Source organism: Marmota monax, unplaced genomic scaffold, assembly GCF_021218885.2.
Source record: "Marmota monax isolate L192 unplaced genomic scaffold, Marmota_monax_Labrador192_F-V1.1 WCK01_AAM20220418_F8-fsc00237, whole genome shotgun sequence".
Lineage (NCBI taxonomy): Eukaryota > Metazoa > Chordata > Mammalia > Rodentia > Sciuridae > Marmota > Marmota monax.
Window position 1 is genome coordinate 1,613,371 of NW_026694627.1, and position 25,503 is coordinate 1,638,873.

The 25,503-nt window shown below is 57.1% G+C and overlaps 2 protein-coding genes across 2 annotated transcripts in view; both read left to right on the forward strand.

The window, feature by feature from the left end:
* Srrm3 (serine/arginine repetitive matrix 3) overlaps nucleotides 1-5,421 on the forward strand; it is a 30,980-nt gene extending 25,559 nt beyond the window's left edge. Inside the window, 5 exon segments of the mRNA XM_058572227.1 lie at nucleotides 1,792-2,144; nucleotides 2,556-2,780; nucleotides 2,899-3,036; nucleotides 3,494-3,566; nucleotides 5,209-5,421. Coding sequence (XP_058428210.1) covers nucleotides 1,792-2,144; nucleotides 2,556-2,780; nucleotides 2,899-3,036; nucleotides 3,494-3,566; nucleotides 5,209-5,421 — 1,002 coding nt within the window.
* A 10,655-nt stretch (nucleotides 5,422-16,076) lies between these two features.
* On the forward strand, nucleotides 16,077-17,627 carry Hspb1 (heat shock protein family B (small) member 1). The gene is made up of 3 exons (XM_046422792.2): nucleotides 16,077-16,597; nucleotides 17,142-17,205; nucleotides 17,317-17,627. Exons 1-3 carry the CDS (start codon nucleotides 16,228-16,230, stop codon nucleotides 17,489-17,491), a joined length of 609 nt encoding a protein of 202 aa, XP_046278748.1. The 5' UTR covers nucleotides 16,077-16,227; the 3' UTR covers nucleotides 17,492-17,627.
* Nucleotides 17,628-25,503: the final 7,876 nt, after the last annotated feature.

The following is a 25,503-nucleotide window of genomic DNA, read 5'->3' on the forward strand; positions in this document are numbered from 1 at the left end:
CTTCAAGCACCAATCACTAGCTGGCTGTGCCTGTTAACCTGTGGGGCTCACATCCTGGCTCTACCTGCCTCTGAGGGCAATTCTTCCTCAGCAAGTGGTATTGAGGCCTTACTAGCTGATAACAACTGGGGTTCAGGTGCTGAGCCAGACACCAAGTCGCCCTAGAGGTGCTTGAAGTCAATTTGTTAGTGGTGCCTGGGGAGATGTTGGGGACAGGCCTATAAACAAACAGGTATTGTAAACTCTTACAACTTGAGAGCCCAAGGACAGGAGGAGGGGTCAGTTTCCAGTGAGTTCTGCTCAGGGAGAGGGATGGGGAGGGGGATCCAGGTCACACCAAGAATCCTGGAATACTTGCCCTGGAAGAGACATAGCAACCTCCTGATTTTGTGGATGGGGAAATGGAGGCCTAGACTATGACAGTGGACTTGGCCAGGGTCCCTTGGTGAGGTAGTGGCAGGCTCTCAAACCCCTGGTCCTCAACCAGGGCCCTTTTGATGGTACCAGGTGCCCTTTCTGGTTTTCTGTATCCTGATCCTCGTGTCCTAAATCTGCTTTTGGAAAAAAAATTAAAAACCTTTGGCATCTCTACCTGGCAGTCAGCCAAGAGGTGCCCAGTGGCCTGGGGAGCCTGGCGCTACTAGTCCTCCCTCCAGAGGCAGCATGGCCTCTTCTCAGGCCTAGTGTGGGGTGGTTGCGTTTTTCTCTCTCTCTCTCTATCTCTCTTGCATTTTTGTGAATCTAATGATGAACTTATGCTACCACACTTTTCCCTTCTCTTACACACCTTACCTACTAAAGGAGGAAGTGCCACTTTATTGGTAAGTGGACGTTAACCAAGAGGGACTTAAAAATCAGAACTTAAAAAAAAAAAAAGAAAAGAAAAAAAGAAAAAGAAAAGAGAGAAACAGAAAGACAGTCGGGTGCTACTGACAGCTCCAGAGCTCTCTGCAGGGCCGGAAAACAAAGAAAGAAAAATATTAACAGAAAACTGTCAGGTTCCCCAGGAGATCATTGGTTTTGAGTTTGGTATCTAATGACATTTGTGGATTTTTGGTTTTTTTTTTTTTTTTCTTTCTGTTTTCCTCCCTTTCTTCGGTTCAGTTTTGAGTTCAGTTGTCCCTCCCCGCCCCTCCCCCATCTGTGTGCCGTGTGACCCCCTCCATCTCCTTTGCCCACCCCCTTGCGCTGGGGGGCCTGGCCTGGTGGGCTGGCCCTGGCCCGGCCTCCCGGTGCCGCCCTCTCTCTTCTCTCTGCCGGGAATCGTCCGTCCCATGCGGGATCAATGCCAGCCCCGGTGCCCGTCCTAGAGCCCCCTCCCCTGCAGCCCCACCCCCACCGCTCCGTCCCTCTTGTGTTTTGCATGCCGAGAATCCTGCATGAGCTGCACTGTTAAGGCCAGAAGGTGGACACTCAGAGAGGCAGAGGCAGGGCAGGCGCGGGGAACCGTGTGTGCGATGCTCCGGGACTGGCAGCCCTCGCCCGGGCCCGGTGACAGCCCTCTCTCCTTTTCTCCCCCCACCCCACCCGCCCGCTCTCTCACCCTCGACCTCCCGCTCTCTCGCTGGCTCTGTCCTCTTCGCCTGTCTCTCATTCTTCCTCTCTGCTTCTCTAACTTCCCCCTGGCACTGTCCCTGTCTCTCACCTACCTCTCTCTCTCTGTCTCTGTCTCTTCCTCTCCTCTCCATTCTCCACCTCGCTCCGCTCTGTCTCCCTGGCCGGTCCCTCCCGTCTGGCTCTGTCCGTCGCCCTCTCCGCCCCTCCGTGCCCTCTCTGCCTCTCTCCCCTCAGAAGCCCAGCTCTTCCTCGCCCAGGGCCCGCGACAAGGCAGCGGCCGCGGCACCCACGCCGCCCGCGCGGGGGAAGGAGAGCCCGAGCCCGCGATCCGCGCCGTCGTCGCAGGGCCGCGGAGGCCGCGCGGCGGGCGGGGCGAGGCGGCGGCGGAGGCGGCGGCGGCGGTGCTCGCGGTCCTCGGCGTCCGCACCCCGCCGCAGGGGTCGCCGGCGCGCCCGGCCCGCGCCGCCCCGGGGCTCGTCGCGCTCGCTCAGCCGGGCCCACTCCAGCAGCGACTCGGGCGGTGGCGGCGCCCCGGGCCCCGGGCCCGAGCCGGGCTCCGAGCGAGGCCACAGCGGGCACGGGAAACGGTGAGCTCTGGCCCCACCCCACACAGAGCCCCCTCCTCGATGGCCAGCGGTCCCCGAGCTCCGCGTCCAGCAATCGCCCCCTCACTGAGCGTCCCCCGCCCACGGAGCTGCCCTCTGATGGACGACCCTCCCCAGGGAGCTCTCCCTTCACGGATGGCCCCGCTCCACGGAGCTCCCTGTCCCCCCACTGGTCCAAAACCCCAGGGAACACTGTCCCCCTGCTGAACTCCCCCCACTGACCACCTGATCATCCCCCCCCGCCCCAGCCCAAGGAACACCCTCCTGTCCCCTGGACTCACTCATCACTCTCCCCAAACTTACTCAACCTCTGCCCCGCACTGAGTCCTCCCCTCATTACTTAGGACACCCCACCCCCGCCGCCGCTGAACCCCCTCTCTGTGCTGCCTCCAGGGTGAAGGAGCGGCCCGCGCGCGCGCGGCCAGCCAGCACCTCGCCGTCCCCTGACCCGCACGGCAGGCGCGGCGGCCCTGAGGGGAAGAGCTCGTCGCGCAGCCCGGGTGCCCACCCCCGGTCCTGGAGCTCCAGCCGCTCGCCCTCTAAGTCCCGCTCGCGATCCGCGGAGAAGAGGGCCCGCAGCCCCAGTCGCTCGCTGTCGCCCAAGAAAGCCGTCGGCCGGTGAGTGCCCGCCCGCCCCGCAGAGGTCGTGGCCGCGACCCAGGTCGCTGGCTGCAGGGGGCCCCGCCTGAGGAGCCGGGCCTTCGGTCCCGTCGCTCACCTCGGGCCGGCCCCGCAGGGACAAAGACGGAGAGGGCCGCACGAGGCATGCAGAGGCCGAGGCCGCCCGCGCCCGGCGCCGCTCGCGCAGCTACTCGCCCATCCGCAAGCGGCGCCGCGACTCGCCCAGCTTCATGGAGCCACGGCGCATCACCAGGTACGGAGGGGCTGGGGGGCGTGGGCGCAGGGCTAGGGCCACTGACCCGAGTCAGTGACCGGTGACCTTGGAGATGAGGTTTCATCAGCCCAGCCTGGGGACCTTCTCCAATGGCCAACTAGAGCCTGGCGCGGGGCGGGGAAGGGGCCACAGCGGCAGGAGCGGAAGAGGACTCAGTGAAGGGAAAGGGCTCACCCAGGAGAGAAGGGAAAGGGCTGGGCTGGAGGGGCTGGGGTGCTGGGGATCAGACAGGTGGAGGAGCCTCCTTAGAAGGAAAGGTCCCAGCCGGGGCCTGAAGGCCCATGGAGGGGAGAGAGCTCTGTACTTGGGTCTGAGTGGGCGCCTCAGCAGGCATGAATCTCCGCTCTGGAAGGTCCAGCCATCTCTCTGGAGCCCGTTCTTCCCTCCCCACACCCGCCTCCGCGCAATAATGTCTCCTTTTCTCCTTCATCTCAAGGTCCAGTGTGCTGAGTGGCCTGTGGCCAGCCTGGGGGCCCGGTGGACCCCTCTCCACAGGCTGCCGGGGAGATGTCATGTGAGCTGGTCTGCTCCGGTCAGCTGTCTGTCTGTCTGCCTCTTCTTTTCTCACTAACATCCCAAGCCCTAGGGAACTGGAGGAGGAGGCACAGCAGTGTGGTCTCTGGGGCAGCTGTGGAGGAACCCCGTGCAGCCAGGAAGGCTGTGCCCAGGGTGTGGCTGGTTAAGCCAAAGCCATAGTCAGAGCTCCTCTGCTAGGACCAGAGGGGTCTGGGCCTGGGTCTCCAGGTGACATTATGGCTTGTCTTTGTTAAAGTCACCTTTAAGCCTTGGATTGGCCTGGCATGAGTGGAGAATTACTGAAGAAGTTCTGAACCCAGTTCTGAACCCAGTTCTGTCACCGTCTTGCTGGGCAACCTTGGGAGATTGGTGTGCCTCTCTGGGTCTCCACTGTCATGTGTGTACAGTAAGCAGGGCTCCTTAAGCATCATTTCAACTCCAACAGGGTCGGATTCTCACACTTATTCTTCCTAGTCCTGAGGGAGGAGAAGGCATTACCTCCTTCCCTACCCCATAGCTAGAGGCCAGACTGCTAAGCTTGGGACACCCAGAGGGCTCACACATACCACCCACAGCTGGAAGTCCTGAGACACCTGAAAGCCTCCACCCCTGCCACCTGGCACCCACTTCAGCCCTCTCCAGGCTGCCTCCTCCTCCCCACTGACACCTGTTTTCTTCCTCAGAATTAACCCTGCGATGGGACACTAGCCCTCTTAACCCTCTCTCTTCTTTCCTCTGGGTCACAGCCTCTCGTGCCTTCAAACTAACTCCGGGCCAGCGGGAGGTAGCTGAGTGAAGAGTGGGCGCCAGTAGGACTGGGCCAGGCCTTGAGCACCGCAGCAGCAGCCAGGGTGTCCTTGTTCCCTTTGAGTTACCTGAACAGCCCAAATTCTTGTTTCCATGGGGTACAGAGAAGCAGGGTTGGTCATATTCACGAAGAAGCCATGCTGGGCGGGGCTCGGCAGCACAGTGCTTGCCTAGCATGTGAAAGCTCCATCCCCAGCACCACGCATGTGCACAGCTGCACACTCATCATACACATGTCTCTCTCTCTCTCACTCTCTCTCTCACTCTCTCTCTCTCTCTCTCTCTCTCTCTCTCTCACACACACACACATATACACACACACATGACACTACTTAGCGCTGTTCAAAGTTTCATTCAAAGCTGGGTGCAGGCCAGACGTGGTGGCGCACGCCTATAATCCCAGGACTTGGGAGGCTAAGGCAGGAGGATCCCAAGTTCAAAGCCAGCCTCAGCAAGTTAATGAGACCCTGTCTCAAACTACAAATTTTAAAAAGGGCTGGGGATGTGGCTGGGAGCACTGCTGGGCTCCATCCCCAGTACCCCTCAAAAAATGTTTCATTCATTCCACAAACATTTATTAGCACATCTCAGATCATGCAGAAACCTGGCTCCTTTCCTGGTGGACAGGTGAGAAAGACCAAAATGATCGACAGGGCAAGTGATTCAAATTCTATTTGGAGGGGGTGGACATCTCTGAGGCCAGGGCTCAGGGGACACTGAGGCAGGAAGCCCTGGTCACTGCTAGATGGGGCTCAGGACCTGAGTGAGAGCCCAGAGGGCAGAGAGCTCGGCCCTGGCTGACCTGTAATGCTCTTTTCCCCCTGGCAGTGCCCGGAAGCGTCCTATCCCCTACTACCGGCCCAGCCCCTCCTCCTCCTCCAGCTGCCTGAGCAGTGACTACTCAAGCAGGAGTCCCAGCCGCAGCCCCAGCCCAGGCCACAGCCACGGAAGCTACAGCAGTCGCAGTCGCGGGACCCGCAGCCGCACACGCAGCCCCTCCCGGACCCCCAGTCCCAGCTACCAAAGCCGGAGCAGCTCTGAGAGTGGGGGTTTCTGAGCCCAGAGAGACCCAGCTTGGGGTCCCCTGGCACAGGGAGAGGCCAGGCCCCAGGACCTGGAGGGGGTGCAACCCCCACCGCAACAAAGAAGTCCCGGGGCCAGCACGTGGGCAGATGGGACCAGGGAAGACCGTGAGGGCCGGTGCCCTGCCCGTAGGAGGAGCCAGATTGTGCTGCTCAGAAAGGGTGCCCAGCCCGCCTCCTGCCCACCTTCATGTCCAGGGAACAAAGAGCCGTTTCGAACACAGGGATCACCCTGTCCCCTTCCTGCTTGATGCCAGCTCACCAGGCTGGGAACCACTGCCAGAGAATGGCATGAGTTCACAGTCTGCTGTGTCACCTCACCTCCGTTCGTAGGCCCAGGCACACCTTGGAGAGGGCCAGACCTCCTCTCCCTACTCCCCAGGGCCCTCCTCTCCTCTCTCTCTCTCACTGGGCAGATGAGGAGGTATCCAGCAAGCTGGGTCTAAGCTAGACAGAAGGAAGAATGGCCTAACTCTTGGTGCACCACCATCCAGGCTGGGGAGGAGGACCCTGGCTGAGGGCTGGTGGCTGGTCCCACAGCCTCCCCCAACCTCTCCTCTGGCCCAGGAGGGCCCAGACTGGGCAGCCCGCAAAGCCCCAGCCTCAGGTCCCATGTCTCCAGGCCAGGCTCTTCCCTCCATCCCCATCCCAGCCCTGGGCCAAGGTCATACCAGCCAGGCCTTCCATGTGACAAGAGGTGGGGGTGGAAGACCACATCTTCATCTGACCCTGAGGTCAGAGAGTGTCAGGTCAGGGGATGGAAGACGACAAAGGCTAAAGATGGCACAGGGACTTGTGACCATGGGCAAAACAGTGCAGTCGGGTGACAGAGCTGGCCACAGGGAGCTGGAAGGGATTGGAGATGGGTCAACGGCATCGGGCCCCACCAAGAGAAGGGCAGCATGTGCCAGTCTGGGACACAACTAGATGACAGCCCAGGGTTACAGGCATAGGGAAATGTGTATGGTGCCCTCAGGGCCTGTGCCCTCAGGGCCTGCCCAGGGAATCGCCTCCTCCCAGGCTTTGTTGGGACAGGCCAGCCAAGGCTCCCCAGGGAGGGGGTAGTGCAGCCCTTGGAAGGGAGGCCAGGATCTAGGCCCAGGGCCTTGCCCTGGCACCGACAGGGACGCAGGCCCCCAGTCCTATTCTGCAGCTCCCAGCCCCCTCCTCCTGGGGCCCTCAGGGATCTCACAAAGTCTTCCTTGGCCCAAGAGGGCAGATGCCCTGGGCGCTGATGGGGGGGAGGGGTCTGGGGTCTGGTCCGGGTTCCCCCCTCTCTATTCCCCCTCCCTGTTACTCCGCGGTGCGGATAAAAATTGGACTCTAATAATAAACACTCAGTGCCCGGATGGCACGTGGTGAGAGCAGGCCTCTGTGAGTGTGGGCATCTGGGCAGACTGGGGAGGGCAGGGAGGCCTGGGGTCATTCCCTGCCATGCGGACTGAGATCAGACTCCTCAGTACTCCAGAGAGAAGAACTGACGCCCAAGATGCAGGGACGAGCATATGTATCCACTGCCTCTGAGCAAGTCCACAGAGCCCTCCTGAGGCTCAAGCGGGAGGAAATTGGACATAAGAAGCCAGATGCGGTGGCGCACACCTATAATCCCAGTGGCTCAGGAGGCTGAGGCAGGAGGATCTTGAGCTCAAGGCCAGCCTTAGCCACTTAACGAGGCCCTAAGCAACTCAGCAAGATCCTATCTCAAAATAAAATATAAAAATGGGCTGGGGATGCGGCTCAGTGGTTAAGTGCCCCAGTGCCAAAAAAGAATGAAATTGGACACAAGGAGAACAAGTGCATGGGCACAGAGCAGAGGGAAGAGGCTTGGAGGACCCTCATCGCATGGCAGAGCGTTCCGGAGGCTGAAGCAGCACTAGGGTGTGAAGCCTGCCCCCTGCACTTCCTGCTAAGTGACACACAGGCCTGAGATGAAGCCAAAATGCAATATTACATTGGCAATCCTCAGCACAGTGGCAGGAAGAGAGTTCAAAAGATGGCCACTACCGGGCAACACTGGCCTGGCCTAGCATCAGAGGAGGGCCTGGAAGAGGGGTTCAATGTAATAGATTTCTTTTTTTGAACCCAGGGGCACTCTACCTCTGAACTATATCCCCAGCCCTTTTTATTTATTTTAAGACAAGTTCTCACTAAATTGCTGAGGTTGGCCTGGAGCTTGTGATCCTCCTGCCTCAGCCTCCCAAATTGCTGCGATTGCAGGGGTGCACCCCCAAGCCCGTTTTAATTTTTTAAAATAACTAATCCCATTGTATTTCTTTCATATAGATCCATACAGATTCTCCTTCCCCTGCCCTTCTCCTGTCCTGCTCCTCCTCTTCCCTCATTTTTCATTTTCTCCTTCTCCTTCCTCTTTTCTCTCTCTGAGTGGTAATTTTATTTTATTTATTTATTTTTTGAACCAAGCATCCTCTGAGACTCTGTTGGAGGCTGAGAGCCCATCCCCCAGAAGGAAGTGCGCATGCCCACTTTGGCACCTTACATCAATCTCTCAGACACTCTGAAGCCCTACAGGTGCCCCAGGTTAAGAACCTTGGTCCTCCTCTGCTGATGTGGCCACAGCTAGGACACTGCATGACCCCACCCCTTTCCAGTTTCTCTTCCCCCAAACTGGAAGGGGCACCTGACACAGCTAGTGACAAGCGGCTGTGTTTCATACCAGAAAGATGTTCAGAGAAGCCCTGGTGATCTCTTTAACCCTCTATACAAGTTCAGCAAGATGGCCTTGAATAAAGGGTGGGAGCTGCACACGGCTGTGCTCTGCAGATCCCGCCTCCTGGTGGCGAGGGCAGGAAGTACACCCAAAGAATGGCATAAAATTCAACTTGTTGAGCCTGGTGTGGGGCCTGGGGCTCTGCTGCTCCTATTCCCAATACCCATCCCAGTCTTTGGTATTCCATATCCACAGCCAAGCAGCCCCAGATGATGCGACTGCTACCTTTCTGTACCACTTGCCCCTTCATTGGCCAGCCATCCTATATCTCTTTCTGGCCCACTCCAATCGTGTGTGTGTGTGTGTGTGTGTGTGTGTGTGTATATATATATATATATATATATATATACACATTTTTTTCCCATACTGGGAATTGAACCCAGGGGTGTTCCAGTATTCCACCCTCAAGCTACATCCCTGGCCTCTTTTTACTCTTTTTTAAAAAATATTTTATTCGGGGGCTCGGGTTGTGGCTCAGCGGTAAAGCACTCGCCTAGCATGTGTGAGGCCCTGGGTTCAATTCCCAGCACCATATGTAAATAAATTCATTAAATAAAGGTCCATTGAAAACTAAAAAAAATAATAATAAAAAAAATATTTTATTATTTATTAATGGACCTTTTATTTGTTTGTTTATATGCAGTGCTGAGAATTGAACCCAGTGCCTCACTCATGCAAGGCAAGAGCTCTACCACTGAGCTACAACCCCAGGTCTAAGTTGCTGAGGTTGGCCTCAAACATTCAATCCTCCTGCCTCAGTCTCCCAAATTACTTGGATTATAAGTGATTTGGCCTTCCCACTATTTCTAAAATGCATCACTGGCCATTCATGTGCTGAACACAATTCCTGGTGCTGAGGACACAGTACTGAATGAATCAAACAGGACTCCCTGCCTTGAGGACCCTGCATGCTGTGATCACATCCACCAGCTTGCAGGCCTTGGAAAGCCTTCCAAATGACTCCACCTGGACTTTGCTGTCCCCCACCTTGTGTCCCCTCATTGCCCTGGGCTCCAGTACACCTCAGTCCAGTGACTCCCAGTCATGCCCTCTCCATCTCCACAGACAGGTGGACTCAGGGTGTGAGGCCCCTCCTAGCAGCCTCCTACCCCATGGAGCCATTTTGATCCCCAGCTGTAGTGGCTCCAGATTCTTCTAGGAACCTCTTCTTAGGGTCCCAGACTCTTATCCCAGTTATTCGTGGACATGCCTCTCTTCCCAACTCTCTGAGCTTCTGGAGACCAGGTCATGTCTTCTTGGTCTCTGTGTCCCCCATACAGGCACTTTTGAAGTGCTTCTTGAATGAGCCAATGAGTCAATGAGGGAATCAAAGGACGAACAGTTCCTAAGCCTTGGGGAGGCCAGGGACCAAAGGTGAGGCGTGATGGCAGCAAGAAGACACCAGAGGGCGACAGAGAGTGAGGGAAATGCCAGCTGCGGAGACAGGCCTGGGCTAAGTAGATAGCTCCCCCGTCTAGAGGGTCCATCCCAGCCTGGAGGCGGCCAGCCCAGGTAGTCTCTCTGGCTCCCTGGGGAAGAGGCCACTTGGCGCAGTTAGTACCAAGCCACTGCCCCTCCCAATACCCGAAGCTCAGCCTGCACTCAGCTTTGTACCTTGGGAAAGGGAAAATCACCACCACCACCACCACCACCGGCAGCAGGCAAGGAAACAGGAAACTCCCAGGCGGCCCGGTGACTGCAGGAGAGGGTGGAGGGGCCTCCCCAGGATGTGTGCATTTTGCACCAGAGGTTCCTGAGCCTGGCACGCGCTCTCCTGGTTTGGGGGTGCAGCGGGTCCTACAGCAGCCCCTTCTCCAAGCTGCTCTCCACCTAGGAGGCCCAAGACATGGGGTGCCTCAGCCTCTGGGGCCCCACCTCCACCAGCCCACGTTTTTTGTTTTTTTTTTTTTTTTTGGTACCAGGGATTGAACCCAGGGTGGCTTTACCATTGAGCCACGTCCCCAGCTGTTTATTTTTTATTTTGATACAGGGTCTTCCTAAGTTACTTAGAGCCTCACTAGGTTGCCAAGGCTTGCGATTCTCCTTCCTCAGCCTCCAGCCATTACACCCAGCTCCACCTGCCTACTGTCTAGGACTCCCTTGGAGTGGAAACCTAAATCCACCTCAGCACAGGAACCCTTGTTTCCTATAGGTCTAGGGGATTCCTGCCTGAGAGGTCATGGGAGAAGAGGTGTCTTCAAAGAAGTGTCCAAGGAGTTCCTAAACCAGAGAGGGAACGCAACTTGGGACCAGCAGGGTTCTTGGCTTATTTGATATAAAAGAATTTCAGCACACGCCAGTCAGAGAGGTTTATTGGGAAAGTAGAGGCATATTCGAAGGAGAATGTGGATCATCTCAAGCGAGAGGTAAACTTTGGGGTAAACTTTTAAAAGCTGTTCTTTTAAAGGATACTTGGTGCTGGACACGGTGGCACAGGCCTGTAATCCCAGTGACTCGGGAGGCTGAGACAGGAGGATTCCAAGTTCAAAGCCAGCCTCAGCAACTTAGCGAGGCCCTAAGCAACAGAGCCAGACCCTGTCTCAAAATAAAATATAAGAACTAGCTGGTGATGTTGCTCAGTGGTTAAGCGCCCTGGATTCAATCCCTGGTCCCAAGAATTAATTAATTATTTTATTTTATTTAACCCTGTTTTATTTTCCTTTCTCCTTTCTACCTATTTGTTATTTCTTCAGGCCTCACACCCATCCCCTCTCATCACCTTACTCTGATTTAAAGCAGACCCCAGTCAGGCCCAGGCCCAGCAGACCAACAGGGAAGGGAGGTCTGTTTCTTGGGCCCGGTAAATGTCTCCCCAGCCTCCCCTCTCCTGCCTCCACTGTTAAAAAGAGAAAGTACTCAGTGACATTTGCCAGAACCTGGTGAGGAAGATTTTATCCAGGACCATGAGACAGGCTCAGGACACTGCTGTGGAGCCGAGTACCACTTTCAGGGGGCAAGAGGAAGTGTCAGCCTAGGCACAGGGTGGGGCTAGTGGATGGGAAATGACTAAGAGGAGCCTTCGGGAGTGAGGGGGCTTCAGTCTAGTCCCATCTGGCAGGGTTCCAGCTGAAGGCAGGCCAAGGGGTGTGGGACTTCAGCTGTGGGGATTAGGGGTGGAGGAGGACCAGGAACCTGACCAGACATGGAAGGCTGCGGATTAACTGACTGATCTGGGCTCTTGCCAAAACTGGATTTTACAAGGAAGTGCACAAATGACCTAGGAGATCACTCAGGCACCTAAGTTTGGTCAAGCAGAGAATCTCAGTCACCACTGCCCAAATACCCCCATCCTGCAGCATTTTGACTGCGAAGGAGCAGGCCAGAGGGGGGCCGAGTGGAGGAGAAACTTGACTCATGGCCCTGAAAGGAGCCTTCCAGAACATGCAGTCCCATGGTCTCATTGTGCAGATGAAGAGAATGAGTCACGGTGCTGGCCTCCGGCCAACCAAAGCCAAAAACACCCAGGTCCGCGGACTCCCAAGCCAGACAGCTTCTTTCTGCTAGACAGCCAAGGGCAAGAGGGTCCAGAGGATGGATCCCCAGCCCTGCCGCCTTCCCCAGTGTTGTGGGGGTGGGCGGTGACCCCCAGGCCAGCCAGAAACCAGAGGCCTAGCAGGGGAGGCAGGCTGGACCTGGGTTTGAGGAAACATACTCCTAGAGAGGGAGTGTCTAGATGTTTCCAGAAAGATCTAGTGCCCCCTGCCCCCATTTGCTTTAATGACAGCTGCCCTCATTTTTAGTCCCAGCAGACCCAGTGGCTGGTGCCACCATCAGTCATCAGCTCTCTCAGCAGCTCCGGAGGGAGTTGGAGCAGCTGCCAGAACACTCCAGTGCTTTCTCTGAGGCTGGGCCAGCTAGGGAGGGGCTGGTTGAGCTGCAGTTGGCAGAGACCTGTCAAGGGCGTGGCCCGTGTGGCCAAAACCTCGGGCACAGTGCAAGGGGTGGAGGTTGGTCTTGCAGCTTCTGCAGAGTGCCCCAGATTTAGGGGTTAGTTACGAGGAGGGGTCCTCCCATGAAGGAATCTCCAGACCCTACAGAGGGCACTGAAGGAGATGGGACTGTGATCCATCACTATAGCTTCTCGGAAATCCCTATGGGGGTAAAGTTCTCCTCCCCCCCACTTCTCTCTCTCTCTCGCTCTTTCTCTCATTCTCTCTCTCTGCAGTGCTGGGGATGGAGCCCAGGGCCGGGTGTGCGAGGCAGATGCTGTACCACTCAGCTATACCCCCAGCCCAAGAGGTTCTTTTTATCTCAGAAAAACCACCCCTGAAAAGTCAGGGTCCTGTTGCTGCAGCGGGACACAGACCACCAACAGTGGGCACTGCCACTCAACCCTGGCTCTGCTTGACAAGCCTGGCTGCCAGGTGGAGAGTCCAGCCTCCTGGGGCAAAGGCACTTGGTTAGGAGTGCCAAGGACCCCAGAGGACCTGGTCCAGCCCTCCCTGTCCTGCCCCCTGCCCCTGTGTCCCAGAAGCCCCCTGCCTGGGAAGTCTCTCCCTGAGGAAGTGGGAGTCCTGAACTCTAACCCTTCCCATCCCTGACCAGCTTGAACCCAGGGGCGCTTAACCCCTGAGCCACACCCCCAGCCCTGTTTGTATTTTATTTAGGGACAGGGTCTCACTGAGTTGCTTAGGGCCTTGCTAAGTTGCTGAGGCTGGCCTGCAACGTGGGGTCCTCCTGCCTCAGCCTCCCAAGTTACATGAATTACTGGCAGGCGCCATGGCACCCAGTGAGACCCTGTGGCAATTCTGGCCCTCAGTTTTCTCATCTGAAAAAGGGGTCTCAGATGAGCTTTGTATGTATACGCCATAAAGCACATACAACCGGGTAATTGTCACTGTTTGAAGCCACAATATACAAAGCAAAAGACCCTCAAAAGAACACTGAGGGAGTTTGAGCACCAGGCACTCAACGCACCTTATCACATTAGGGACTTGCGGCATTGCTGTCAAACGGGTGGGGGCATCATTAGCCCCATTTTGCAGATGGGGACATGTGCGCTCAAGAGGTCACCAGATTCGTGAACAGCCCAGCCCTGTCTGACCCCAAAACCCAGCTTCTCATCCCTGTCCTCCCTGCTCCCCGTGCAACCTCGGTGTCCCCCCTTTTGTGATCAGCTGATCTCAGAGTCATCCCTCAAGAACGGCCCACAGAAGGGGACATCGCTGACTGTGAGTGACAGGCGGGGCGGGTCAGTGTGACCTGGGTTGCACCACCTTCCCCAGCCTGGGCAGTGGGGTGGACTCTCCTCGCCCTGGTTTCAGGCAAGATGAAGGAAGCTTGTGTCTACAAAGTGCTGGCAGCCACCAGCAGCGTGGGTGGGCCTGGCAGGGCCCCACTTGAAAGCTCCCATGACCACACCTGACAGCTCCCTCTTGGGTGGGGAACCCTGGGCTCCAGCCTGGGCAGAGAAGGGCAGGTCTCTATCTTCTGATCTCACCTGAATTTATAGAGGAGCTGGAAGTGGGCGGGGTTGGGAGTGCCAGGAACTAAGGCCTGCAGCTTCCTAAGACACTTAGGAGGACAGCCAGGAGCTTCCAGCTGAGACCTTCCCAGCTCCTAGCAAGGGAAGGGGGCAGAGGGTGAGGGCAGGCATCCTGGGTGCTGTCTACTCTTGGCCCCTGAGCGTTCCAGGATCTCAGCGTTCTCTCCTGGGCTGACCTGGGACTCATGACCCAGCCCGACTCTACCCTGATGCAGAACGGGTGGGCAGGAAAGAGAGGCACCCATGAGCTCTCTCTCTGAAAGGAAACTGAGGGGCTGGGGGTGTGGCTCAGTGGTGGAGCGCTTGCCTGGCACGTGTGAGGCCCTGGATTTGATCCTCAGCACCACATAAAGATAAATAAAGAAATAAAATAAGATAAAGGTATTGTGTCCAACTACAACTAATAATAATAATAATAATAATAATAAGGAAACTGAGGCTCATCAAGGTGAGTGGCCTGGAGTCCACCTGCCAGTCCCTTCAGTGTCCCTAGAGTCTGGGTCTGGGTAGGACAAGGCCTCAGTCTCCTATAGAATTGGCAGGAGTGAGGGCTGGGGATGTGGCTCAGGGGTAAAGCAGTTGCCTGGCATGTGTGAGGCTCCCCTTCAGTGTCCCTAGAGTCTGGGTCTGGGTAGGACAAGGCCTCAGTCTCCTATAGAATTGGCAGGAGTGAGGGCTGGGGATGTGGCTCAGGGGTAAAGCAGTTGCCTGGCATGTGTGAGGCTCTGGGTTTGATTCTCAGCACTGCATATAAATAAATAAGTTAAATAAAGGTTCACAGACAACTAGTATATATATATAATTGGCAGGAGTGGAGACTGCACCCTGGGACATGCAGCCGGAAGGATGGGGTGGGAAAGAGGAAGTAGGGAGCCCAGGGGACCCCAGTGTGAAGAGGCTGACATGTTGGTGCTTTACAGAGACAGTGGCCAGTCAACCTCTGGAGCCTCAGCTAAAGAGGAGGGAAAACAGAACCTAAGTCAGGAAAAATGAAAGCCGAACAGACCACATCTGTGCAGGGAGGGGAGCAGCACCCTCAGGCTGAGCACCTCCTTCTGAGCTGGGAGATCGGGGGCCTGGACCCCAGAGGTGGTCAGGTGGGGGAAGAGGATCAAGGGGTGAGCCTTAGGCTCCAAGCAAATTTGTGTTAACTCGGTCTCTTGACCCACACTCTGCCCCCTGTGTGGTAGGAGTCATAAGCCAAAGGGAGGGGGCTGGGGATGTGGCTCAAGTGGTAGGTGTGAAGCACTGGGTTCGATCCTTAGCACCACATAAAAATAAAATATTGTGTCCACCTAAAACTAAAAAATAATTATTTAAAAAAAAATAAGCCAAAGGGGATTTGGGTGGCGCATGCCTGTAATCCCAGCAGCTCCGGAGGCTGAGGCAGGAAGATCTCAAGTACAAAGCCAGCCTCAGCAATTTAGCGAGACCCTAAGCAACTCAGCAAGACCCTATCTCTTAACTAAAATATTAAAAAAGGGCTGGGTAGCTAAGTATCCCTGGGTTCAATCTCTGGTAACAACATCAGTAACAACAGCAAAAAAAAGTGCTGGGGGGGGGGCAGATTTTGAGTCCATAAGCTGCAAAAAGGAAACTGAGACCATAGGAGCAGGGCCTTGGCCAAAATCAGACAGGAAGCCAATTGTAAAGGCCAGACTGGATTCAAATTCGTTGTACTGAGGTTCCCTGGCCAGGGCTTCTAGAGGAAAAATAGATATGGGGAAATTTGACAATAACCTCCCTACTGACCCAAGTCTCAGCCAGGTGGGCCAGCCCCACTGCTCAGGAGAAGGGAGGGGAAAGGCTAACTCGGCCATCTCCAATTCCAGGCAGGGAACAGTTAACTACCAACTATGAGGCACTAGGCTCCCGGCTAAAGTCTTCACTTGCATGAAGTCATTGAATCCCTGGCCCCTTCCAACAACACCAGCAACATCTTGGTGTCCCACCGCGGGAAAGTAAGGCACAGAGCTTAACTTATACAAGTTCACCCTCTTGGTGGCAGATCCAGTGGCCTCAGGCAGTCCGGTCTTGAAGTCCACCCTCTCAAATACCACCCCACTCGGTTCTAGGTCACAACTCATCACGGGGCCCCTCTGGTCCAAACCTACCTCTACCACTTCCTAGTCGTGGGGCCCCCGCCCTGGACAAGTAATCCAACCACTCTGGGCTTTGATCTCCTTAACAAAAGGATGGGGCGGGCCACGGGCCACCTCCCGCAGCGCTTTAACGCCCAGGCTGAGTGCGCCATGCGATGGGCACAATTCCAGCTCCCGTGCTCTCCTGTCATTTGTTTTCCTAAACAAGAGAAGTTTCCAGATGTGGGCAGAACCTTCCTCGCCCCGCCCGCTGCCCCTCATAAGCCGTGGGAGGAATGCAGGGGGAGGGACGGCCCCCAACTGGTCATTGCCATTAATAGAGACCTGAAGCACCGCCTGCTAAAAATACCCGGCTGGAGACCCATAAAAGCGCAGCCGGGGCCCCAACCCAGCACTTCTCAGATCTCAGCCCGACGCGCATTGAACCGCCCAGCACAGCCAGCAGCCAGCATGACCGAGCGCCGCGTGCCCTTCACGCTCCTGCGGACCCCCAGCTGGGACCCTTTCCACGACTGGTACCCGAACCACAGCCGCCTCTTCGACCAGGCCTTCGGGCTGCCCCGGCTGCCGGAGGAGTGGACGCAGTGGTTCAGCTCCAGCGCCTGGCCGGGCTACGTGCGCCCGCTGCCCGCCGCCGAGGGCCCCGGGGCCTTGGCCGCGGCCGCGCCCGCCTACAGCCGCGCGCTCAGCCGGCAGCTCAGCAGGGGGGTCTCGGAGATCCGGCACACGGCCGACCGCTGGCGCGTGTCCCTGGACGTCAACCACTTCGCCCCGGAGGAGCTGACGGTCAAGACCAAGGACGGCGTGGTGGAGATCACTGGTGAGCCCCTTGTGGTCCCCTGCGGAGGACGAAGCTGCCGGGTAGAGCCCGCGGGAGCCTCCCAGGGCGGGATGAGCTGGGCCGAGGGTCCGGCCCGGAGGAGGTCCGAGGCCTGTTCGGAATGCGCGCTGCGGGTCGCTCTGAAGGACCCGGGGCGCGAAAGACGTTAAGAGAAGGAACAACGCCCCTTCCCTTGAAGAACCCCATCCCCGACCCCTAAGAGCAGGTGCCCCGGCCCTGGCCCCGGCAGCGGAGGGGGCGTGTACGATGCTTTGTGCGCCTGCGCGCGCCCAGTCCGGGCCAAGAGCCCAGCGCCGCGCCCCCACCGGTGGGAAAAGTTCTGGGTGGAACTTTTCGAAAACTTATGACGCCGGGAGCGGACAGTCAAGCCCCCCCCGCCCAGATACCCCCAGACAACTCGATCTGTCACCTCCTGAGACCCAGCTACCCGGGAGCAGGTGGTGGGGCCTCTGGCCAGCGGGGCCTGTTGGGTCGGGCGTGGGCCGGTCCACACAGCCTCTGACCTCCTTCTACCCCACCCCAGGCAAGCACGAAGAGAGGCAGGACGAGCACGGCTACATCTCCCGCTGCTTCACTCGGAAATACACGTGAGTCTTGGCCCAACTTTGGGGGGTGTTGGGAGGGGCTCCAGCGGAGTGGACGCAGGGAAGGGAACAGGGGCAGTGTGTAACAACTGCTCTCCTTCTCTGCATGTCCAGGCTGCCACCCGGTGTGGACCCCACTCAGGTCTCCTCCTCTCTGTCCCCTGAGGGCACACTCACCGTGGAGGCCCCCATGCCCAAGCCAGCCACACAGTCAGCGGAGATCACCATCCCTGTCACCTTCGAGTCACGTGCCCAGCTGGGGAGTTCAGAAGCTGGGAAGTCTGAGTAGACTGGAGCCAAGTAGAACCCATTACCCTGCTTTCCACCCCGAGTAACGACTGGCCGTCCCCCTTCACCCACCCGTGTGCTCTTTTGATACATATACCTTCTCTTTTTCTCAAATAAAATTCGAAGTAACTGCTGGACACTGTCTCAGACCCTCCTGGTGTTTGTGGAGGCCTGGGGGTGAGCGCCCTGAGCAAAAGCCTCCTGTGTTCTTACCTAAGCTGAGGGCCTGCTGGGCTCAGCTCTCTGCTGGACTTTGGGGACCCAGCCCTGTCCAGGGCCAGGTGTGGGGAAGAACCCAGGAAGAGCACCTCTCCCCCGAGTTGGTATTCAGGGACCCAGCTGGGGTAAGGGGAAGGTGCAGTAGGGGCAGAGGAGGGGACTTTCTAGGACCATGGAGAAGGAATAGGAGGTGTGGCAACTCCAGCTGACTACAAAGAGGGTTTGGTCCTCAGAGGACTCACCCTTAATGCAGGACAGGCACGTTCTCTCAGGAGGGGCGGGTGCCTAGCAGAGGAGTGTGTTGTAGTTGTTGGTTCCTGGGGAGGAAGGGCTTGCCTTGACTGGTCCAGGTAGGAACCATCACACCTCATTAGCCCTTCCTAGTCTGCCCTTCTCCAGCCCCCACCCTCCAGCAGGCCCAGGGAAGGTTCTAAGGAGCCTGCTGAGGGGGCTTTGGAGCCCTGTCTCCAGCCCTATTCCAAATTCCCCCCAAATTCCAGGAACAAGGTCTCAGAACCTGAGGCTGTGACAAGACACACCCACACTCATTCCTGAGCCCACAGCCCTGGGAAGAGCAGCTTCCACAGGGAAGAGGGGTGCACATACCTGCGATGCTGCCCTCTATGCTCCCAGCCTCTTGGTGTCCACTCCCTGGTGCAGCCCCTGTTGTGACACCCACATCTGGAGCAGGCATGAAGCCAGGGCAGGTTGGGCCTGAGAGGCCTGGCTGGACCTGGACCAAGGCCAATGGGGAAAAAAACATGCAGCAGGAACTGTGTCGGTGCAGCTGGCAGCACAGGTCTGAGCTCCTCTGCCAGGATGCTGCCCCGCCTCTCCACCCTTCTACCATCAGGCCAAGACTGCTTAGGCCCATTTCTGAGCTCCAGACCCTGAGCCTGCCACCCCTCATCCCTAACACTGTCCCCCACCCCCGCCAGGAGCCTCTGGATGCCTCCATGTTCCTATGGCCCGAGATGCCAGCCAAGGTTTAAGCCGTCTGCAGTTCCCCTGTGACAGACACCACGGATACCCTGGCGTGCTGAGGCATGGCTATGTCAGACGTAGTGACAGTGAGGCTGCCCTGAGGTGCTCTTGGAGTGTCATCCTCACATCAACCCTGAAAAGAGGTATAATTACTCCTGCTTAAGCCCTGGGAACAGCATGTCTCCAAAGAAGTGACTAGACTTGGAAGGGAGGAGGTGGGTGACGTGTGTGTGGTCAGATTAGCCCAGACCCTGCTCAGGGACAGGGAGAGGGTCTCCACAGTTTCAAGTGCTACCAAATAAGGCTTGATGAGGCTTTGGGAGGAGGAGGCTGAGGAGCAGGAAGCCAAACAGACCTGGAAAGAGCTGCCAAGAATCTCAGGCCCAGTGTCAAGATCACAGTCAGCGGCAGGCAGGGGTCAACCTCTGGGGTATTGGGGGTGCCCCTGGGGTAAAGTCCCAGGGCAGTATCTTTGAGGCTCTGGGCACTAGGGGCCTCATCTGAGACATGGCTGGGGCACTGATGGGAAGGTAAAAATAAGAATTCAGTCCCTGCAAAGGAAACCAGGAACTGAATTCTTATTTTCCTGGGAAACTGAAGTAGAAATGGGATAATTGAGGTAGCTGGCTGGTGGTGGAGCCACCCAGCCACCCAGCTGGGGCAGAAGGTTAAGAAGAAGTGCGGGTGGGCTGCCCTACACCCTCGGCTCAGGGATGCTGGGTAGCACCTCCAGGTGGAGTGGGCTCTGGCTGGCAATACGTGACAGTCTCTGCTGAGGGCGTCTGACACTGACTACTGGGAGACTTGTTGATGTGGTAGAGGGGCAGCCCTTCCCAGGCCTGTCCCCAGTGCTTCAATGTGTCCATCTCTAAAGGACTCCAAATGTCCTACAGGTCTGTGGGCTCAGACATTGGCCTTGGGTCAATGCATAGGGCGCACCCGGGCGGCTCTGGTCAGCCTAAGGCCATCCGAGGGCAGTGCTCTGTGATCTGGCCATGGTGGAGGCTGGCAGGCCGAGCTCCCTGGAGGCCCACAGTTCCTGTGGCTGCTGCTCATGCCTCACCGGCTCAGGTTTACCAGGGATTCCTGGGCCACCTTCTGCTCCAGAGTGATTCCTGGGCCTCTCTTTTTCTGTCTGTCCCAGTGGGCATCTCCTCTGGGCCCAGCACCCAGCTGTTGGTCCCAGTCCCTGCTCTCAAGGGGACAACTGGAGAAAACAGCATGATTCCCTTAGAGAAGGGCCAAGCTGGGTTTAGTGGAGGCGGGCAGGAGGGATTTTTTGAAGTGAGACTTGTGGGATAGGCAAGGAGGGACAGTCACAGCCTTGGGCCAGGGCTGGAGTGAGGGAAAACAAGAGGGGACTTGAGAAAAATGTGTGCCACATGCCCTGTACCCTGCCCCACCCTGCTGACCTTGGCACTGAAGGCCAAGCTAAGTGTAGACTACTGAAGTCATAAAAAAACAGGATGGAGATCAAAGCAGATCCCTGCTTTATTCATTCATTCATTCATCATTCATTCATTCATTCATTTATTGGTACTGGGGATTGAACCCAGGGGTGCTTGACCACTGAGCCACATCCCAACTCTTTGTATTTTTTTAAAAAACATTTATTTTTTAGTTGTATGTGAACACAATACCTTTCTTTTGTTTTTATGTGGTGCTGAGGATCGAACCAAGTGCCCCTTCCTTTGAGTCACAACCCCAGCCCCTATATTTTTTATTTTAAGACCAGGTCTTGCTAAGTTGTTAAGTTGTTGAGGCTGCCTTTGAACTCACAATCCTCCTGCCTCAGCCTCCAGAGCGGCTGGAGTTACAGGTGTGTGCCACCATGGGCCATTTTAAACAGGGTTCAAAATGCCTGCTTTAAAATAGGGCTCTGGTTCTCAAAAGGGGGTGACTGGGAACGTCCAGCTGAGAGGCGGGCCTGTGGGCTGGGGAGAAGGGGCTTGCTGATCTTGCCATCGGGGGGTTCAGCAGGCCCTGGCCTTGGCTGCTGGGAGAGTGAATCCTTTTCAGATTCCGCCACCTCCCCTGCTACAGAACTGTCCCAGGAATTGGCAGGCAGCTTTCCACAGCTCCCCTGGTGGGGAAGAAGGGAGGGAGCAAAAGCTTCGCCAAGAGACGGCACAGAACTGGGTCTCAGGCAGGACCAGAGCACCTTGGTGATGGGGAGAGGGGAGGAGGGAAGGCATAAGAGGAGCTCCTGCCAGGGACTGGCCATGGGTTGACAGAGTCCCAGTCTCACTCGCCTGGCGTCAGCCACCTGAGGACAGGGCCAGACATGGGTCCAGCTGGTCAGGGGCATCTGCTGACCTCACTTTGGAACCCCAGAATCTCCTCACCCTATCCTCACGTACACACACTGGGACCTGAGGATCTGGGACAATCCTGAGGTCAGGCACAGACCTGCACAGCAGCCAGTGGCCAGCTGAGGACCACCGCGGGGCAGCAGGAGGCAGCTGTCTGGGCGAGGGCAGGGGAGGCAGGCAGGTCTGATCCAGCGTGGTGCTGGACCCAAGCTCAGAGCCATGAAATGGGGCTGACCCCCACCTTCATCCTGCTCTCCCAGGAAAGAGACCCCAGGAATGTGGGGGGCCTTTCCATGGAATTCCCTTGACAGTGCATGTCAAGGCACAGGGGTGGGGGACAGCATTACCCAATAGCCACGAGAGCCCCTAATCTGTAAATGTCCAGTGCAAATCAGAAAAAGATACCCACTCCTTTCAAGGGCCCAGGGCATGGTGAACCCCAACCCACCCCTTTGGGTGAGTACCTTTCCCAGAAGACACCTGGCCTCACCCCTCAGCACACAGAGGAGAATGCGAGGCACAGCAGGGGCTGTACTTGCCCAGGATTGTCCAGCAGATCAGGGCAGAGCAGGCCACGTGGTCCCGAAGCCTCTTCCTGGGGTGTGGAATGCCCAGCGTAGTGTCCCCACCCACTGTTCTACCCAGCCACTTGTGCCCTGTGTGTGTTCTATTGGCGGATGCCCCAAGTGCCAGCCCTGAGGGGGCACAGGCTTCCAAGAGGAAAACCCACATGTGAGCAGAAATCACTCCACACCTGCAGGAGCCTCTGAGCCAGGGGTGGGACTCTCCTCCCCACTTCCACGCCGCCAGGTGACTCCGGACCTCACTGTGTGCATCACTGTGCCTCCCGAGGATGCGCTGTGTCCTCATGGGCTTCTGAGAAGAGACAGTTCTGTCCACTTCCCATTGGTGCTGGAAGAGTTGGCAATATCAAAATGCAAGGAATCCCGGGCTCACCAAGAAGGGTCAGGTCTGGAATGAAAACTGGCTGGGTGACCTTGAGCAGGGGTGTATAAGGTGGGAGAGCCTCATTGACCAGCCAGCAGGGGAGGTCCATGCCCAGCCAGGGCTCCCACCCTCAGCCCAGAGAGGAAGATCACATCTGGAGAGCAGCCCTGGGGTGTCCCCACAGCACGATGGCCCCTCACACCCTTCTGTCCAGCCCAGCAGGTCATGCTGCCCTGTCTACCAGAGAGCACAGGCAGCCTTGCCTCTGTGCCAGGAAGTCTGCCCCACCCTGGCCCTGGGGCTGAACAGGACAGAACCTGCCAAGGTCTGGGATGAGGAGTAAATTGAGAGGTTCAGGGATAAGCACCAGGCAGGGCCACACCTGGGCTTGGGCCAGTCTTGCCCTGGGCTTGGCCTCCCGCCTCCTGTCTGTCTGGGTTGTCAGTCCCGGCAGGGTAGGAATCAAGCAGCAATCACAAAAGTTGGATTGTCCCCTAACAATGGTAGGAAAGCCAAGGTCCCAGGGGTGGCCAAGGAAATGAGACAGCGCCATGCAGGACCACAAGGGCCTGGGACCCCTGTCTCGCAACATCCGCCCACCTGCACAAGATGGGTCTCTGCAACTCCTCTCAGGGATGGTAGGAGGACCCCTGTGTTCAGGCTGGGGAAACCGAGGACAGGAGGCTGATCACTTAATCAGGTGGATGGATGACAAAGAGGCCCCTGAGTCCTCTCCCCCAGGAGCCCCCTTCCTCCCTGGGTACTCTACCCTTTCAGCCCTCCTACCCTCCTACCCCCGCTGGGCGCCTTCAGAGCGGCCATCCTCCACTCCTGACCCCTCTGATTCCCATCACCCTTACTTAACCCCATCCCCACTCCCTCCCTACATCAAGCCCCCTCTAGCACACTGAACCCCCTTTCTTGGAGTTCTCCCATCTCTGAACCCCCACCTTCTTCACTTCACCAAGACCCCTCCCTTTTTGAGGCCCTCCCCTCTCTGCCTCCCACCCCCAACTTTGTCTTTGAAACCCCTGGAGAGCTCTGCTCAAGGCCTGTCCAGCCTGACAGCCTTGAACCCTAGGAGTGCCTGCAGGATTGACCCTTCAACAGGGGTCCTGGAGCCCCAGGTCCGGTACCTCTGGGTTGAATGAGTGGTTCTGGAGGAAGAGTAAGTGATCCCCAGCAGGAAAGCCACAGGCCTGGGTACTCAGACCTCTTGGACTGTCCTGGCTCCTTTCAAGCAGGAAGTTTTGGATCACGGCCCATGTGAACCAGGCTGGAGCGGTGCCAAAGCAGGTCCTGAGACTGGCCCCTGCAGAATGCCCTAGGGCTAGGCATTCTAATCACCCTTCCCCCATGCCCAGATATAGTAAGTGACTGCCCCCTGGTGCTCCTTCAGAGAAAGACCCCAGACATCCCAGAGTGCTCACTCCAGAACCTTCCAGAATCTTTGTCCAGCTTCTGGGCTTGGCAGGGTCAGCAGAAATGGGAGCAGGAGGCCCAGTCTTGGAAAATACTGACGCCACCCCCGTCCCACCCCGCCATGCCTTTGGTCCCATTCTTCCTTAGGGGCCTTCAAGCCTGACAGCATGTCCCCTGCTCACTGTCTTGGCTGCCGGTCTGATTCGGCTTTTGCAGGGCCTGGAAGCCAAGGCTGAGATCCTGGGCCCCTGCCTTGCCCTGGCACATCTTTGCTGCAGGGCGTGTGAATCACTGTGTCTGCTACTATTCACAACTGCCACGTACTGGACACCTGCTAGCTGCCCATCACTCCTTAGCTGACTGACTCCTCATAGCAAACCTAGGCCACTAAGAGGCAGCAGAGGATCATGGATACGCTGTGGACAGCAATATCAGCCTGCCTGAGTTCAAATTTCCACTCAGCCACTTTCTAGCTGTTGGATCTCGGTCTAGTTAATAAGCCTCCGTTTCTTCATCTGCAAAATGAAGCTGTATAGGAATAAATAGGTGATGTTTTTAGAACAGGTCCTGGAAACAGTACCCAGTCGATGCTAGGAATTTCTATAATGTAGACCACATTATTCCCACTTTACAGATATGGAAACTGATAGGCTAAGGAACTTGAGAAGTTATGCTACAGATCCAAAACACAGTAGGATGGGAATCTAAATCCTGAGTTCTTAAGCTTTTCTTCCCCAACACAAAATGGAACATTACTGAGTGACAGAAGCCACACTGAAGCTGATTCTTACATCCAGGTAGGATGGTGATGTGGGAAACTTGTTCCTCCTTTTGGGATGAAATTATACAACTCTATGTTGGAAGATGGGGAGGGGAGAGACTGGGGTGTCTGCACTCCCTTCTATTTCTAACACCTTTCCAGGTGGTTTCTGCGGGTGAGCCCTGGCCCTGGTTGGCCACCATTCAATTAGAAGCGTGAGCATGGGGCTGGCCAGTACACCTGGGCAGAGGACCCTGCACACCATGCTTGAGGATGACTGGCCTGTAACACTTAGTAGGACAGTGTGCAATCTGAGGCTGGACAGGCAGGCAAGAGACGGGTGCTGGCCTCAGTGTCCTCAGGACACCAGGTGTGCCCCGTATGCCCACCTCACTGCTCCACGAGGGGGGCAACGTGTAAGGTGATGGGAACTGTCAGATCCGAGTCTCTGTGCCCCTCTGATACTTCCCAACAGTGTGTGGTGGGGGTCAAAGGTGTTCAGAGCCCTGGTTCCCCCTCTGCGAGATGGGAATAATGCAGACGTCCTAGGACTGTTTCAGAATGAGATCTGTAAGAAGAAAAACAGCAACTCAGCGAGACCCTGTATCGAAAATAAATAAATAAAAAGGGCTGGGGTGGAGCACGGGAGACAGGGCCACTGGTCCGATGAAAACGCTGGGTGCCCCACCAGGAACCTCAGACTGCGCGCTTCCAAACCGGTTCCTTCCAGGGACAACGCCCACGGAGGTCACTACCGCCCTCTAAGGAGTTATGATGCCCTCCACACCGCAGACCCGGTTCCTCCGGCAATGAAGGAGGGTGGCGAAGGCGGGGTGGATAAAGCTCCGCGGTGGCGGGAGAGCCAGGTCGAGCACCAATCGAGCTCCGGGGCAGCTGAGCAGGCCGATCGTGGAGCAGGAACCCGAGCCCTAGCAACAGACCCGCCATTGGCGGTGAGGGAAGAGCCTAACCTGTGATTGGCTCCTGCCACGCCCGCGAGGGAAGGGGCCGCTTCAAGGGGCGGGGCCATGGATGGGTCCGGGCCCCGCCCGCGGGGTCGGAGCTACTGGGGAGCCGGGGAAGCGGAGGGAACTCTCGGTTTGCCCGTGCGAAACGAGCCCGCTGGAGACGCAGGCAGTGAAGCCCGTGGGTACGGGCGTCTGTGGTGGGGAAGGGCCCAGAGAGAAGCCCCGGGTTGGAGCTCCCAGCTGGGTTGGGCTGGAGGGCGCAGCCTAGTAGTGAAGGCTTGAAGAGTGCTGTGACCAGCGGTGTCCAGCGGGGGGCAGTGGAGGGCAGTAGTGCCGGAGCCTCTGGGTGGGTGGGACCTCGACCTGGAGAGATGCAGAAGCCTCCCTCCCAACTCCAGGC

Excerpts from the sequence above, each read along its gene's own strand:
- Hspb1 (XM_046422792.2), top strand. The coding sequence starts at position 16,228 with ATGACCGAGCGCCGCGTGCCCTTCACGCTCCTGCGGACCCCCAGCTGG. Across the intron at positions 16,598-17,141 it reads CGGCGTGGTGGAGATCACTG|GCAAGCACGAAGAGAGGCAG; the intron begins GTGAGCCCCTTG and ends ACCCCACCCCAG. Across the intron at positions 17,206-17,316 it reads TGCTTCACTCGGAAATACAC|GCTGCCACCCGGTGTGGACC; the intron begins GTGAGTCTTGGC and ends CTGCATGTCCAG.